This window comes from Manacus candei, unplaced genomic scaffold (assembly GCF_025592945.1).
Source record: "Manacus candei isolate 608988 ecotype Guabito, Panama unplaced genomic scaffold, ASM2559294v1 h1tg000071l, whole genome shotgun sequence".
Classification (NCBI taxonomy): domain Eukaryota; kingdom Metazoa; phylum Chordata; class Aves; order Passeriformes; family Pipridae; genus Manacus; species Manacus candei.
The window spans coordinates 4857216-4874724 of NW_026138119.1; the positions used below are offsets into that span (position 1 = coordinate 4857216).

At 45.4% G+C, this 17509-nt stretch overlaps 1 protein-coding gene across 2 annotated transcripts in view; it reads right to left on the reverse strand.

The window, feature by feature from the left end:
* Nucleotides 1-4573: 4573 nt before the first annotated feature.
* The window catches only part of NUP214 (nucleoporin 214), a 41285-nt gene continuing 28349 nt past the window's right edge, over nt 4574-17509 (reverse strand). Inside the window, exons 29-36 of one of the 2 annotated variants that reach the window (XM_051807804.1) lie at nt 15516-17270; nt 14057-14127; nt 13391-13544; nt 11981-12130; nt 9947-10118; nt 6419-6561; nt 5477-5501; nt 4574-4798 (exon numbers count right to left, since the gene is read on the reverse strand). In XM_051807804.1, coding sequence (XP_051663764.1) covers nt 4765-4798; nt 5477-5501; nt 6419-6561; nt 9947-10118; nt 11981-12130; nt 13391-13544; nt 14057-14127; nt 15516-17270 — 2504 coding nt within the window. In that variant the 3' untranslated portion in view covers nt 4574-4764. Of the gene's footprint in view, nt 4799-5476; nt 5502-6418; nt 6562-9946; nt 10119-11980; nt 12131-13390; nt 13548-14056; nt 14128-15515; nt 17271-17509 lie in introns of both variants that reach the window. The other variant, XM_051807803.1, reaches the window with a different exon arrangement.

The following is a 17509-nucleotide window of genomic DNA, read 5'->3' on the forward strand; positions in this document are numbered from 1 at the left end:
AGTAACCTTTGTAAATTGGCCCCTGAAAAGCCGTCTGTTGGGCACAGTCCTGGCAAAAAGGATTTTGTTAAGAGGGTGGTAAGGGACTGGCACAGGTTGCCCAGAGAAGCTGTGATGCCACATCCCTGGAAGTGCCCAAGGTCAGGGTGGACAGGGCTTGGAGCAACCGAGGCTAGTGGAAGGTGTCTCTGCCCCTGGCAAGGGAGTGGAACTGGATGAGCTTTAAGGTCCCTTCCAACCTAAACCAATCCCTGATTCTGTGAAGAAACCCAAACATGGCAGAGCAGCACTGGAGAGCCAGGTAACTTTGGGGCTGTCCCACCTTTCCCCAAGCTCTGCACCTGCAGCCTGAACCAGGAGCAACTCCAGTACCCTTCTCCAGGAGAGGGTGGTGTAAGGGGGGGTGACAGGTCCCTTCCAGCACTGGGGTGGGTCTGTGAGGAGGCAGAGCTGCAGCCCCAGGCCAGAGCAGCACCACAGTCCCAGGAGTGGAGCCACAGCACTTGAGCTTATCTCGGGCACAGGGACCGGTCGGAGTCCCAGTCCAGGCACTGGCAGCACAGAGTGTGCCTGCGTGAGATAAGGGCAGGCAGGGGGAAGTCCTGGCTCTGCAGCAAGGGACAGACACACGTTTGTAGAGAAGGAGCTTTATGACCTTCTAGGAGCTGCAGAAAAAGGAGGGATGGGGGGATGGTACAAGACAGGGAACGTGCTGAGCACAACCCCAGGGCCCTTGGGGGGGTGGATCCCACAGACAAACATAGGTGTGCAGAGCTGAAAAACGTGTGGACACATCCAAACTCATCCCTGGGTGAGGAAGAGTCATAGAATCACTAAGTTGGAAAAGACCTCGAAGATCATTGAGTCCAACCTTTGGCCAAACACCCCCCTGTGAACTAAACCAGAGCACTGAGTGCCTGTTCCCTGTGGCTGCAGGACCCCAGAGCCTCGTTGCTGCAAGAGGAAGGACAGGGATGGACTCACTGCTGACCCAGAGCTGCTCACCCCTGTGAGCCACAGCCGCCTCTTCCCAGCCCCTGGGGCTCCACACGACATTTATCTAGGAACAGAAACTCCCCTGGCACTCCCAGACACGCTCATGCCAAAGCCTCATGCAGGATTAGTTTTCCTTGTAAGCAATGCTGGAAGCAAAGCACAGGGGACACATGAAAACTAAGAAGGGATAAATAAAATGTGACTTCAGCCTCCGAGCCTGCAGTGTAGGGACACGTCCATGGCTGACAGGGAGAAGGGAGGCAATTCCACACCAAACTGCTGGAAAGGACAGAGACCAGTGTCCCTGGTTCCTGGGCAAAGGGGTGGCAGGAGAGGCAGAGCCACAACCTGCCTTCACCTTTCCATGGCCTCTGGAGCAAGGGGCTGAGATGTCCTGCAGCACTTTTCCAACCTCCCTGGTCTGTCACAGGGATCTTACTCATCCCTGACACTCACCCCACATGTGAACACGCCACAGCAGCCACTGTTGAGGCTGAGAAGCCCATCCTGAGCAGGGTGATCATGTCAGGAACACATCTGGTTTCTCCCATGGAACTCACCAGGATTTTGGTCAGAGACACACCAGCTCTGCCCCCAGCACTGCTCAGGCAGGAAGGTGGCTGTGAGGGACAAGGCAAGCCCAGGGATACAGCCCAGCAGCACAGGATGAACTTCAGCCCTGTGATCCCTTCTCAGTCTGACAGCAGTGGGATGCCATTGGCATTTGTCCTCCAGTCTCCTCTGCATCACAGCACTGTGGCACAGAAGGGCCAAAGGAACGATGTCCTTCCCTTCCCAGGAGACAGAGCCAGATACAGCCAGGACCACTGGTACTCTGCAAGACACCCACATTCTGGAACACCAAGCATTATACAGTAAAAACCTTTAAAACATGAGATTAAATATTTTTCTCCTACCTCTCTGTGACAAAGGTACGCTTTCTTTGCTCCTTTTCCAGGAAAAGGTTCTTTTCTTTTTTGCTCTTTTAGCCTTGGAGGAAGCAGAAATCCCTGGTCTGGTCTCCCCATGGGTTTGGGGAATCCTCTCTGTGCCTCAGGCTCCCCTCTGCCCACCAGTGTGACACTATCCCTGGTGCTCTGCCATAGCAGCATCACCAGCACTCGGCTCTCCGCTGCCTCAAGGCCACAGCGTGGTCTCAGGGGAGGGGAAAATAAGTGTGTTCTTTCCTTAGAAATAATTAAGACTCCACCTTTGATAAAAGCCCAGGAAGATTTCTGCTCATACTGAAGTGGCAGGAAAAGAGGGGCACAACCACCTTAGCACAGACAAAGGGATAAGCTCCTTCAGAGCAGTGGTGGAGCAAGTGCTGTTAGTTATCAGAGGATTAACCAACATGGACAAACTACTGGAACCAAACTCCAAGCCTGGTTAGTCCTTGACTTCTTCTCCAAGACTGCCAAGACTGGGGCTTTCTACATTAGCAGCTTTGCTCTTTGGTGGACATCTGTCCCAAAAGAGAGGGGGACAGAGGCTCCATGACCACAGGCCACTCAGCACAGATGTGACACAGCCCGTGACAGCTTCTGGCAACCACCAAACGAGCACCACGAGCACTTGCCAAGTCCTTGAGTCATCTAATGAAAATGCAGATTTTTCAAAGTCGACTTTGCTGGGGTTTGTGCATATTCCTGTAGGCTTGTGGTCACGATCAGCCTCTGCACTGCTCAGCTCCTCCAGCAGCTACTATGGAAACCGGGAGCAGCACCCGAATCTCAAGGGCAGATAGTTCAGAGGGTTGGGTTGTTTCAACCATTATTTGGGAAGCATTGCAAGAAAATGGGTCTGGAGTAATTCTAAAGGCACTTCACTTGCCAGGAGTTAAAACAGGTACCAAGCAGCAGAGCAGGGACAACCCCCAACTGCTCCCATCATTCCAAAAAAGAAACTTTAAATGGCTCAGCATGCCAACATCACATTCTTACCAAGCCAATCTTCTCCATAGCAAGAGGTTTCTGAGCTATCTGGGGGAGCACAGCTGATACGGCCTGGAGAGGAGGTGTCACATGCCACAGCCAGGGGAGATTAATGCAAAGAATTTAAGGTCAATGGTTTGGGCCAGCTGCTATTTATAAAGAGGAAGGAAAGCAGAACAACAGTTTCACCTCTAGGCCTTAAGAAATGTTGTCTAGTCAAGGAGAACACACCAGGAGGGGCACACTTCAATCCAGCTTCAGCTTTTCTTCACCTCCAACCAGCAAAGTTTGGAGCATTCTCTCCTCTGTTCCAGGGCTGTGGTCCCTGGATCACCAGCACTGACCCTCTCCCATCACATGGGCTGGAAGGTCACACACAAATCCCAATAGTGCTGACTCTAACGTGACCCACAGCACACCTGGGTCCATAAATCCAGGGCATATGGAAAAGCCTTGGGAGCCTATGGCCTTGCAAAGCCTCTCCACAGCTAAAAACAAGCCCTCTTTATTCACTGAATTTCCCACATTTCTTCCTTCTTAAAGGGAACCTACCTAAGGTTGTTCCCAGGTGCAGAGATAGGAAAGTCACCTGCCACAGGTAGGACAGGAGTTAGGACAGACACTGACTTTTTAGGCTGACTTGAAAGAAGTGATTTCTTCAGGAACTGTTGACAAAAGTAGTTTATAATGCTGGACGTGAAAACAAAAAATTATCATCTATTTACAATTCCCAAAAGTGACCACAGGCCCACCAAACCAGAAAATGCCACCTGTTTCTGCTGAAAATAGAAGCAGCAGAGGTACCCCAAAACATCCTAACAGGACCAACAAGATAAACCCATCCAATCTGCAGGAACTCAGCTAACACATGAGATATTATTTCAAATACCTCATTCCAGAGCCACAGAACCTGATTACATCATTTGGAGGTTTCACGGAGGTCAAATGCATCAAACAGAAGAAGTGTTTGGCCAGAATGCCTTCAGGGCATTCTTTAAAACATTTGCTCAGTACGTTCAAGTATAATAAACACAGGAGAATTTCACAAACAGTAGTGACTAAAGCCAAAAGCTACAGGGAAAAAGCACAAACTCATCCATGTTAGAAAAAAAAAAAATGTACCCAACAGTAGAATCCACGAGCCAAAGCCATGAGCTGCAAAATCACTGATGCCTCTGGATGGAGGTCAGGTGTGCACTTCCAGGGCCAGAAGTTTTCCCTATAACCCAAGTTCCATTTTTTTTGAGTTCTGTAAAATTTACAGAAAGGTAAAAATAGGAGAGCTTTTACTTCCCACCTCTTTGCTGAATGTTACTGCCATGGGAACGTGCTCTGCACGCTGCCAGCTTCTTCTCAGATAATTTCCTATTCCTCCACTAAGCCTCTGGCTCACACATGACTCAGTTTTAGCACTTCACTGAGATAAGCATGTGCCCCATCCTAGACTTAAAATTAGCAGGGTAAACCTCAGTCCCTTCTTAAGAGCCTGGGATAATCAGGCATTCTCTTAATGAAAAATGTGCTGGTTTATGTCAGGAACCAACTGGAGCTACTCCCTTGTGTAAGGCAAGGGATGAACAAGAGAAAAGCTGGAAACCCCAGAACACAGGGAGATAAACCCTTCCAACACAAATAACACCAAGGCAGATAAAATAGTTTAATATAGAGCGAGAACAAGTATTGCATAAAAATAAGCAAAATCTTTTCTTCTTTAAAAAAAAAAAGGAAAAAAAAAAAGAAGTCTGAGAACTCGTATTTAAAAGAAAAGCTGGTTGGATATTGATCACGTTGGTGACTCAAGAATGCAGGTTCTACAGGAGAGGTCAGCATGTTCCTAGCTTCTCCATCCACTAAATCCAGAGGAAGATCTGTGGAGCAAGGAAATGAAAAAAAGAAAACCAGGGCAATGAGTGCTAGAGCCTCCCTCAAGGCAGCATTAATTCAGCAGATCTCTCAATCAAACCTCCAGTCTCCCTGGTACCAGAAGCTTTTTATGAGAACACACGAGTATTTCCAGCATCTTTTACCTGAGCCTGCAGCAACACACCCTAAGTAGATATAATTGTGCTTATTCTAGAGCCTGTCATCTGCAGAGATCCATGATCTCTCTGCTTGACAGGGAAACAAAGTTTAAGAAACTTGCTGGAAGGGATCCAGCCAGGCAGAGTGGATGACAGAGTTAACCTTTAGCTGTAAATCATCATCTCACTTCAGCCACAAAAGTACCAATTTATTTCATTCCTTGTTTCAATCTGATAAATGGAAGAGATTTTCAGATTCACACACACAGTCTGAGCACACACATAATGTCCCTGAGAGGTGGAGAAAGAACATGATCCAGTTAGAAATTCTCTCTTATGAAACAGAAGAACCTCACTGGAAAGCACAGAGCCTGGACTTCAAGCTCTCTGCAGTGCCACCAAAATGGAAATCAGCACCAGTATTTCACTGTTATTTTCAGAGCTTGCTCTTGTAAACCATTAAACTTTTTCTTCTGATTCTATTTGTATTTTTATTGAAAAATTAGATACAAAAATGGTACTTACGTGTTAGGTGAACCAAAACCAAACCCTGAAAAATTAGAAAAATAGTTGTTAAAAGGGAAAAATGAACACATAAGATTTGTAGTAAATGCCCCCTCCCACACACAGACTGAAAAATATTTCTTTCCTGCCTTAGGCCAGGAAAAAAAAAGATGGGCAAACAATAAAGTCAAATCTCCATCTAGAAGAGAAGTGACTTGTTTGGCTCCTAAGAGGGCTTGGCTTTCACTGCTCATCAGCCAGGCCATTCATTAGCAGCACTGCAGACAATGTGCCTGGTTTATTCAGCTCTCTGAGAGCAGCTTTCTGGAGATGGTGTGTGCTTAATGCACGTCCTTGGTGACAGGCAGCCACCAGTGAACGTGGCCTTCCACAGGCTCTGCTCTCAGCCCTGGGTAAATCACTGGGGCTTCACTGAATTGCAGCAGAAAAACACTTGGCTATTGGTGCTCCAGCTCAGTTTTGCAGTAGTACTTACACACAGATACCCATGTGCATGGTACTGAGGAGATATTAATTATTTCTCAATATTTTCCTTCGAGGAGAAAGAGCAACTCCACAAAAAGGGATGAAAAGCAACAATCTGATAAGGTGTGCAGAAGAGGGAGGTATTGACATGCCACACAGCACATCAGTGATGGAATTAGGGGCTAAAGGCTGAGAAGGTGCTATACCCCACTCTGCAGCTCAGCTTTCCAGGACATGGTGCCTTATCTATAGCAGAGCCAGGATCAGGCAGATTTTTGGCAGGGAACTGATGAGTCACACCCAATTTCCAGGGATAACCAGAGACGTGGTGGTTGCTTAGGGTCATTATATTTTCACAGAATCACACAATGTGTTGAATTGGAAAGGACCCACAAGGGTCATAGAGTCCAACCCTTACCCTGCACAGGACCATGTGCCTGAGAGTATCACCCAAATGCTAATTTTAGCCTCTCCTACCTCCTCCACCTGTCCCAAAAGCTGAGAATCCACTGCTCTGTGTGCCAAAGCCGGTGCCCTGCTGTGACAGGGATCCAAACGTGGGGGTATTTTGGTTTGCCAGGGTGCCAAACGATGCTGTGTTGTTACTGGTACCACCAAACCTGCAGTTTTTAAAGAGAAAAGCTGTGTTTGCAAACACCTGCTCACTTACACTGGAAGTCTGTCCCCACACCAATGGTAACAGTGCACTCCTTAAGTGAGGATACATCAAAAGGTGAGACCAGTTGATATGAATAATTAGAATAGGTCATTTTGGAAAGAGAGTTTCTGGTTTGGGAAAGATTATTGTACATAGAAATGTCTGTTCAGCTCCCATTCTTAACATACACCAGGCAGAAAGGCAAATATGTTCATGCTTACCCAGGGTATGTTTTTCAAGTGCTTGGGAAAGCCAACTCCAGCCATGAAATGGAATATTTTAATTCAACTCTGTGTGTAGTTTTCACTAAAAGTAGTGCATCATTTCGTTTCACAAACAGGGCAGCAAACACAGAATTAATATGAGCTGCTCATGTCTGGAGCACAAAGCAGAGCACAGATACAGAACCCACGCTCCAAATTTCAGGGTGTACCTTACTCACTGCCCATGAGACTATCTGCACATTTCTCAATTCCTTTTTTTTCCCCAGCCCATTTAGAACCACAAAGAGTTCCAGTGCTTCTCTGAAGATCTGCATCTACCTGGCACTTCTCCCCATCACCTCTGGATCACTTCCCTAATTGCCTTTGGGAACTGAGATAAAAAACAATTTTATATATGGAAATTTGTCTCCTTTCTCCACCCACACTGTCCAAGCAGGCAGTGCAGAGCTCCCAGCACGACACACTAATGAGACCACGATATGCATTATGGTTCTCTGCCCCCTCTACACTCCTCCTAATTCTGAATGTAAGAAATGCACTCAAAGAACGACCTTCAAGTTTAACTTAAACTGGGCAAAATGCAGACACAAGATTTCCAAATGCCAAGCTCTGCTAAAGCTCTGCAAGTGCACAGCTCTACCAGCACTAACCCAGCACAGCCTCCCCTGAGCAGAGCTGGACCAGTCACAGTGTGCCAGCTTTGCAGAGCTCTGCCTCACACAAGCTCCTGTCATTTCTGACTTAAAATATGACCTGACAGCACGTTAACCCACCTCTCCATCCATCCACATCTAGTAGGCTTAAAAAAACCCCAAAACACAAACCCACATCAAAAGCTATCTCTGCAGATAAAAGACAGCCCTTGCAGCAGTGTGACAAGCAAGTCACCTGGTAAAGGACATCACCTCTCCTCTCCCAGACACTGCCAAGTGCACACACTGCTCCCACAGACAGCATTAGATACCAGGGCAGTTCAGTGACTCTGCATCTCTGGCCCTGCTACCCATCCCCTGTGCCTCTGCTTTGGCTCTTGACCCCTGTACCTTGCAGGCAGCTTCAGCTTAGAGCCACAAATGTGGCTTTGAACAGAACAGGTTTTTTTAGGTCTTTTAAAAGAGAAGCAAGATAGGGTGATACTTCTAGAACAAGAGGTTTTGCAGTGCTCCATCTTCTCAGGACTATACCACAACTCACAAATCACATCTATCTGGTGTAAGGCAGTGGAAGTGAAAACAGTGACAAGGAAAACTTGTGGTTCAAACTGCTCCTTTCAGCTGCAACTGAAACATGCCTGTTGGAAAGTATGATCAGGAAACAGCTTAAGCTACAGGCAGATTTTTTTTCCAAACATATAAAAGACACGAGATGCAGCCACTGCCTGGTAACAATTTAATCCAACCTATCTTGCCCAGGTCTTTTGTAAAGCTGATGTGCAAAACACAATTGAGAGGCACTTGAGGTTAGTTTATGAAAGCAAAACATTATTTGCTCACAAACAGTCAGAACTGCAGACTCTGAAGAAGTGTAGTGGTTTCTATTTTTGACACCCCAGTCATCTATTGAGTGATGGAGATTTTTCAGAATTGAAGCAGTATGAATCACATGTATTTCAGTCAGCAGGGTGTTCTCAGGAACTTGGAGCTAATACGGCACAATGTACTGGCAAGTAACTTCCTTGGAATTGGGATTTTTAAAGTTTCACTTCAGGAAAAAGGCAGAAAGGAAATCCTACACAGATGCTACATTATACTGCAGAATTAAACTATTGCTCAACATTTTGTGGTGAGATTTGGATTTTTGTAAAGCTGCCTGGGAATTCTGCACACTCTTCAAAAGTTTTAAAAATCAAAATCACATTCCTCAGGCAACTCTGAAAATATCAGACCGAGTCTGCACCTTTCTAGTAGAGAAAAAAATTGTCAAAACTTCCCACAAGTTCAGTCACTGAATTATCTTTCTTGAGTCTGCAGACTGCTTATGCAAGACCTCTGTTTCATCAACACGCTGCTTGTTCTGAATCCCATTTTATCTTTTAAGCTTCCAACGTTGTCAGGGAGCACATCCAGTTTCAGTACAAAATCCTGCAGCACAATGGCTGGATGTCAGAACTGAACAAGCCATCAGCTAAGTTAAGCTAAGTCATCCCTACAAGTGCATCCTTCTTTGTGGAGATTTAATCCCACCCTTTCCAAAGGGACTGTCCAATTTGCTGCACGGGAGCTCTGGGCAGCAGAACCCACAGCTGGAGCCTCCCACAGCTCAGGGGTACCTGCCCTAAACCTCTCAGGGAATTAGCAAGTTACACTTTGGGGTGTTCTAATGTGTCTTACATAAAAGGCAGTTCCTCCTGAAACCAGACAGAGACAAACACTTGTGAAATATGTAAACACCAGCACTGGGAAGACATCCGGTTTCCTCTCCTCACTGGAAGTTTTTCCTCTTTTTAATTGGCTCTGTTCAGTCTGAGTTTAACTGCAGGGCATGAGGGAGCACTGCTGGCTGGTAGCACAGTGTTCAAGAAGTGCACTTACTGCCAGTAGCAGAAGCTGCTCTGCAAGGTTTGAAATTCTGTATTTGCTGAACAAAGCCAGGAATAATGTACTGTCTGCTCTGGTGCCAAGCACAGGCTTAAGGGGTGCAGAACAGGTAAAAACAATCAGTGTGGGATAAACATAAAGCGCTCTGGGAGCACAGGCTGTTACAAGTGCCTCATCCCAAAGGTGAGGGAGCAGCCTGAATTCTCATTAGTAGCTCTAGCCCAAATCTAACCAGTGGATAAGGTGGCTGGACAGAGTCACAGATAACAACATTTGTTATTTTCTTTGCTAGGCCTGGATTTGCACTCGTTAAGTGAAATACTCCTGCATTCCCTTAGACAATTGCAAGATGACATCTCTAAAGCTAAAGATTCAACACAGTAGCATCAGCATTAAAATGAGATCACACACATTATTTCCTTTGGGGTTAAAGCCTTATCTTTATGCCTTAATTGTTGTTTTAAAACAAACCAAGGACATTTTTGAGCTCGCCAAACAATCAACGAATGTTTTCTTCCCGTTAATGCGGAGGTAACTGAGCATAATCTTGTCATGCAGGAATGTTGTTTTCCCCTGGTTGCCTTACCCAAATCCTCCAGCGCTGGCTGCTGCAGTACCCTCGCCGAACACTTTGCCTCCCGTTGAGCCCAGAGGGCTTGAAAAGGTTGGGGCTGAACCGAATGCTGGCACCCCTCCGAACCCAGGGGATCCCCCGAAAGTGGGAGGGCTGCCAAACACTGGAGCAGCACCGAAGCCACCTGAGCAAAACAGAGGCAAAAAAAAAAAAAAACAAAGAAAAAAAAAAAGGGGACAAGAACATCACATAAACAATAACACAGAAAGAGAAAGGAAAAACTAGGTTTCCAAGTAGATAATGGGGTTTTTCATCTTATCGTATGAACATCACATTATTTATAAAACTAACTGCAGGGTGTTTTGTTGCAAAAGAAACAGGTGAGAAGTGCCTGAATGCATGCAAGAAACTGCAACCAAATTAAATAAGCATCCACAACAAAAACACATTCTGTGTCTCTTGTGCTACAGCTCAGTCCTAGAGCTGCACTAGAAGGTGGTAATATATTGCACATGCTTGCACACCGTGAAGGAATCTCTACTTGCTTTATACAGAATAACTCCCAATATCTTAACTGTGAGAGAGCAAGTGTGCAGAATAACCATGGTCCAGTACAAATACATACAAAAGGTCTTAGACTGATGCTTTTACTATTATTATTATTATTAAAAAAAAAAAAAAAGAAGACATATCCATTCTTCATCATACAACTCTTTACCATGGGAAAAAAAAAAATCTCATCTTATTTAGTTTTAAAGCTCTGCTCCTCACCATTTAAACAGATGACTATCCAAAGGACTGCAAGTAGCAATGGGGAATGAGAAGTCTCCTGCAAGTAGCAATGGGGAATGAGAAGTCTCCTGCCAAGGTCAGGTGTATGAACACTTGCTGCTGTGATTTTATGCAGGGTTTTACCCTGGATCCTAATCTAAAACTCTGGAAGGACACATAAGTGTCCTGCAGACAGAACTTTTCTTGCAGGTGAGTGCTTAAGATGGAATAACTCCCCAGTGCAGTGAGCAAGTCTGCCCCATCTCTTAGGATGAGAGAGTAGATGCAAGCTTGGTTTTTAGGTGCTCCAGTGATGCAAAGATTCAGGAGGCAGGGTATTATCTAATCCCAGTTTAAGTGGTGGAAACTAAAATGCAAGGATTAAATGCCAGGTCAGTGGAACTGCACAATTCCCACAGAACTGTGCTCTGCTCTTGGCAATTTCTCTTCAGGGTTTAGCTGCCTTCTGCAGTCCTCAATGGGCTTGTACCCAGATTATTTTATTCTCTGTTCATCTGCTGATATGATTGGCCTGTTTCTAATTGACACTGTGGAACGTGAAGGACACCTGCTCTTTTGTCTGGTTAGGGATGAGGATGGGATACCACTGCACATTTTAATACCCAGGGTGAAATTCCAGTCCATGTCAAGGTAATGGATACTGTTTGGCTGTAAACACAAAAGGTCTGGAAAAAAAATAAATGCTAGGCCTGAATTATTTAAACACAGATCAGATATCTTGTTACCTCTGTCTCTAGGAAGTTATAGCACTTATCCCAGGGGCTGAAGCTTTGCTCAACATACACTCTCTTTTGCAATGCATTTAACATGTTTCTCTTTCTTTTTGCCACTATTTGTAAGTAGTGAAATGGGGATAAAAAGGGTTACAAAACCCAGAGTGAAGTTTGTAAGATAACATTCCAAGGAATTATCTAAAATAGCAAAAATTCTTTCAGTTCCATATTCTGTACTCTTCATTGTACAGAATATAGGATCAGAACTAAGTCACACAGCTCTCTGCTCTTAAATGGCAAAGGCAATTTTTGGAATTAACATTTGAGGATATGGTTTACTGGGGGCTTTCTTGCACAAGAGTGTAAATTTTTGCCTTGAACCCACCACTTACAGTTCCTTTCATAAGCCATTAGTTATTTTTATTTATTGTTCAGAGACAATGCTTGTATGTGCCAATGAGTCCAGTCTGTAGAGAGCCAAGTGGTAGAATTTTAAATATTTCCCAGACAAACTGTCACAGTGGGTGGATTCCCAAAGTACCTGCTTTGTTTGGACTGGAGAACCCAAAGCCTTGAGAGGCCACACTTCCACCACCGGAGCTGAAGGTGCCCGTGGGCTTCTGCTCTCCAAAAGATGAGCTGCCAAATCCAAAAGTCTTTGCTCCACTGTTTCCAAATAAGCTCGAAGAATCTGGGGAGATGAAGAACACTTGTCAACAGCCAATACTCATAACAGTCAATATTCTACACTGCACTTCATTAACTGAAGCAGCAGAAAGGAAAATGCCTTTTCCTTCCCCAACCCCCAAGCACACAATGAACATCACACTGAAAACAATGCAGAGAGAAGCCAAGTTTTCCCCAGTTACAGGGCTTTGTAGTTCCACCAAGATCCATTCTGGATCTGATGGACCACTAACAACCCTTTATTGCTGCAATCTAGTAAATCACCACAATGGATGATTTGTTTAGATGCATCCTGTGCCCCAGTCAGTAAAAGACAATCCCTCAAGTGAGAAATCCCAGCAGCTACAGTCAGTCTCTCCAGGCAACACAAATATCAGCAAACCACAAATTAAAGATTCTCGGCTGTCTTGGCAATGGCCAGTATTTCTACACATTACTATCTGACAGGACCTTAAAGTAGGAGAAATAACTCATGTTTTCATCTTTCACAAGGCTAAATGCAAAACTGAGTTTTTGCATTTAGAGTCAGGACACAGAACAACCAAAGCCTTTCTCTGGTGAATCATCTGTTTTATTTCATCTCAAAACCCAGCACTGCAATAAATTATTAAATTGGCAAGGTTAGAAAACTGACCTCAACCATTAATCCCAATGGATCATTAAAGATGTAATAAAATAAATGAATTTACTCTCTCATGAGTTGAAGTGTTACTTTTAGCCACTTGCAGCTAAACCTACAGCTACCTGCTTAACCACAGGTCATAGCAAAGTTGGATAAAGTTATCTTGAATGTGCTGCACAGAGACATTCATTTTTAGGATGAGGTCGACAAAACTTCTGTCCCTCACATATTTTTTAACTTGGTTTCTCTTGATTCTTTAACAATTTTTACAGTCTTAGGGCAGATGAGAGATAATTAAAGCTTTCTAACTTCCAACTAAGTTGGAAGCAGAAATTCAGTGATATTGATTTAGAGTATTTCATTTTAAGGAAGGATTTGGCTGAGAACTCCCTACAGAATATGGGTATTCTTCACACTTCCTGCATCTGCTTGTTTGTTTCAATGGCTTCTCTACTTGTTTTCCATAAACCTAAAAGAAAAATTCTGGATTACACATCACACATACTCTCAGTTACCCCCTCAAAGCCTTTTTTAAATTAACACAGAATTTACTCAAACACAACCAGCAGCAGAAAAGCAGATGGGATCACAAAAGCAGATGGAAATCACAGCACATTTTGTATTCTTGTTTTGCTCACTTACTCTGGGAAGCTGCAGATCCAAATCCTCCACTGGAGGAACCGAAGGGATTCTTATTGGCTGCATCCTGACTTGGCTTTCCTCCCAGACCACTGAAGAAGCCTCCACCTCTCCCACCACTGCCAGTTCCAAACAAGCCTCCACTGGAAGAAGATGGCTGCTAGAGAACAAAAAGGACAAAAAAGGGATTTAAGTGAAGTCAAAGCAGCACATGTTCCCAAGGCTGCTCTTTCTGTCTGGCTCTGGCCTATTCTGGATTTATGAAGGGGCTGACAAACCAGCAAGCAATCACCTTCCAACACGGAATGCCATGAAATTTTATTTAAGTTTGCCTTAAACTTCATCCATGGCATAGAATAACACCTTTGAGACTTGCCCTACATTGTTCACTTTCCACTTAGCATGGAATAAAGGCAGGTGACTTACTGCATCTGTGTCTTATCTTGCCTGTGATAAAATGTTTGTGCCTCCAAACCCCTCAGAAAACATTCATGCAGATGCTAGTTTGGTGCTCACTACAACAGCAAATGTCTTCACTACAGACTGGGACATGTTTCATTGAACACATCAAATTGTATTTTTTTTAAAATATATCAGTAATAGGGAACCCTGATCAAGTCCCCTACATGTAACAGTCCCTTGTTTCTACAACAATCCATAAATACTTGCCTGGCCAAAGACAGTGCCTCCAGAATTAGCTGCTTGCCCAAACACAGAACCTGTGGTACTAGAACCAAAACCTAAGAAAAGAAAGAAAAACAAACCACCAGAACTATTAGTAGGGTATAAGACAGTCAGGGAGGTGACACTAGTCCAGGACAGGGAAAAGACAGGTCTTCCATACCAAAATACAGGGATACAAATGATGCTACCAAACATATCCAGGCTGCACAAATACAAAGCATGTTCCAATACACAAATAATAAAATGCACTGAAAGTTTATTTGCAAGTCCTTCTCCTCCTCTTGTTGTCCAGCTTAAAAACAAACAGACAATAAGAGGCCTTTTCACTTGTGGGAGTGTTGCTACCAAGAGAACTGGATTTCTGTGAACCTGGCTACAATAGTGCTGCAAGTCCTGCACAAGCTCTGCAGCTTTCTGATTGCCCTTGTGTAAGGAGGATCTGAGCTTTGTTACCTGATGACTCCTGTTAAAGATAATGAAATGTTTTGATTAAAAAAAGAACTCCCCTTTCCATTTCCCAGTTCACTTAAATGTGCCTTTTGTAATAAAACTTGCATTTCTATAATTAGGAACACCTTTCTCGAGCAGAGTTCACTTCCCCCAATTTAACTATTCTCTGTTACTGTAGTTAAAATGAATAAGCAGTTGCCTCCAGTGCCATAATTTTTAATTAAATGAGCCTAATTAGTTTTTCTTCCTTGCAAATACATGCTCTCTATTATGACTATGTACTTTTCACTTTTCCCTGGGAGGTCTCTGAAGATTGTACAGATGAACTTCTGTAAAAAAACAACAATAAGCAGTGAGGAGAACAAAAGGACACTGAGGTTTGGTCTGTGTAGGTATTTGATTTAACTGTGTGGACAGGATGGTCGTGCTACTGTTATATTTAATTTTGAGATGTTTCCAAATGCAAAAGCAGATTTAGCGGATTATTCCTCACTAACTCATCACTTTGAGGGCTTAAAATTTTTTTGCCACCCCAGAAGACAACATGGTATTATACCTGTTTGTACATCCACTGTTGCACATCTGAAGGAAGGGCTGCATCTGTATTCATTGCCTTGGTTATGGTCTCAGAGCTGCCTTTGCCTCTTCCACGTAACAATTTACAACACTTATATTTATTGTGCAAGAGGCAGGACAAGGCGTCGTTCCAAATTAAATCAAGGTAAACTTGTAAGTATAAAATGAAGGCAGGATTGGATTGACAAGGCTGCACTCAAGAGAGGCCTGCTGATGAACAGTGAAGCAGAGCAAAAGCTTCTTTGGTCTCCAACATTAGTCTCCCCCTCACACACACATTGAAGCTTCTGTTCTTACTAACTGAAAAAAAACCAAACCAAAACAGAACAAAGAAGGAGAAAACCCACCAAAAAAATGAAAACCATCAGGTGCCACAGGGGGAAAAAAACCCACGTCACATCTCCCAGTTTGCTCTTACCTGAAGCCTGGCAGAAGCTGAATGCAGCAGACGACGTGGTGGTGGTGACAGCGGCGGTGCTCCCGAAGACAGATCCCCCCTGCCCAAAGCCAGTGCTCTGCCCAAACACAGGGGGGGTGCTTTGCCCAAAGAGCCCCCCTCCAGTGCTGGCAGATGGCTGTCCAAAGAAGGAGCTGGAGCTGTTGGTGCTAGCCGGTACTCCAAAAACATTCACGGTGCTCGAGGCTGCCGTGGAAGCGGCCGGCTGGCCAAAGGCTGGCATTGTCCCAAACCCAGACTGGCTAAAGGTAAAGACACTTGCAGAACTGCTTGCAGGCTGCCCAAAGATGGGTGCTTGCCCAAAGGCTGGCTGACCAAAGCCCCCTGTCGTGGTGGTGCCAAAAGCAGAAGTACCAAAGCCCGAGCTGGCAGCCGGTGTGGTGGCGGTGGCAGTGGACAGGGTGCTGGTGGTGAGCTGCCCAAACGGAGAGGATGCTGTGGTACCTGCTGGGAGCTGTCCAAAACCTGGTGGTGTGGAAGGGGTGGCAGCTGTATCACCAGCAGCAGGCTGGCTAAATGCTGAGCCAGAAGAGCTGGAACTTGGAGGCTGAGAGAACACCGAGGAGCCTGCAGAAGTGGGGGCAAACACAGGGGCACCGACAGCTGGACTCTGCACAGCTGTAGTAACGTCAGAGGGAGCAGCCAGCACAGCCGTGGCTTCTGCAGGAGAGGCAACGTTTGCTGCAGAGGTGGGTGCTGAGACACTCTGATCTGGTGGGGCGGCTGCAGAGATGGCAGGAGGCACCGGTGCCTTCAAATCACTGGTGGAGGCAGGAGCAGCCACGGCTTCGGGGGGAGGCGGTGCCGCCGCGGTGCCGGAGCCCTCCAGGACGGTGTCCCCGGCTGTGGCCTGGGGTAAGGCGGCTTCTTTCACTGGCTCTGAGAGCTGTGCCTGTGGGGACTGTGCCACTGGAGGTGAAGACACAGCTGCTACAGCTTCGTTTTCAGATGTTTTTTCTGACACAGGTGGTAGTTTGGCATCCCCTGCAGACTTACTAGAAGCTGCAGCAGGGATGGCAGTTTGTGATGAACTGGAGAAACTTCCAAACGAGAGGGACGTTGAAGCAGAGAGAGTAGAAGGGGTAGAGGTGGATGTGGTCACACTGTTTGTTTGCTGAATACCAAATGAAAAGGTGGGTTTGTTGCCACTAGAGCCTCCAAGATTAAACACCCCAGAAGCCCCTGTGTGGGTTAACTGGACATTGCCAAAGAGATTGCCTGTGGCACTCGTGCTGATGGACACGGATGCCGTGCCAGCTGACGTGACTGACGTTGAAGCAGCTTCTCCAGCTTTTCCTAATGTCAGGGGAGCAGCAAAATTAAACCCAGAAGGTATTGTAGATACTTTAGTTGACTGAGTTCCTGCAACACTGGTAGATGGTGCTTTAGTGGTAGTCTTGGCATTATCATCTACTTGACCAACCCGTAGTCCTGAGAAGCTCCCCAGAGTTTCCCCAGCCAGATTACTCTGAAACAAGTGATCTCCTGGTTTAGATGGAGCAACATCCAACTTGCCAGAGGCTGTGGGGGGAGCAGAAGATGTTGTTGCAGCAGGTTTGTTTGACTGGGTGCCATCTGCTGAGGAGCTACTTCCCACTACGCCTCCTGGAGCACTTGCTGACTTGTGAGACCCAAAAGCAAAGGAGCCCTCGGGAACTGGGGCAAGTTTGGAACTCCCAGCAAACAAAAATGGCTGGGTAGAATCTTTAGCAGGGGCTGTTGGAGAGAGAGAAGAGGTTACAAATAGAGTTAGGGTATGCAAAACTCATTTATCAGTCTTACAATACTAGTCCTCTTCAGCACTTCACAGATTGACAGTGCTCTTGCCTCAAAACTATAAAGCCTCTGACCATCAGGTAGCTGCCACTTTCATATGCAATCAGGAGACAACAGTAACATCTGAAGACTTTATAGCCAGGGTGGCAGTGAAAAACACCGTTACTGTCATGTCATAG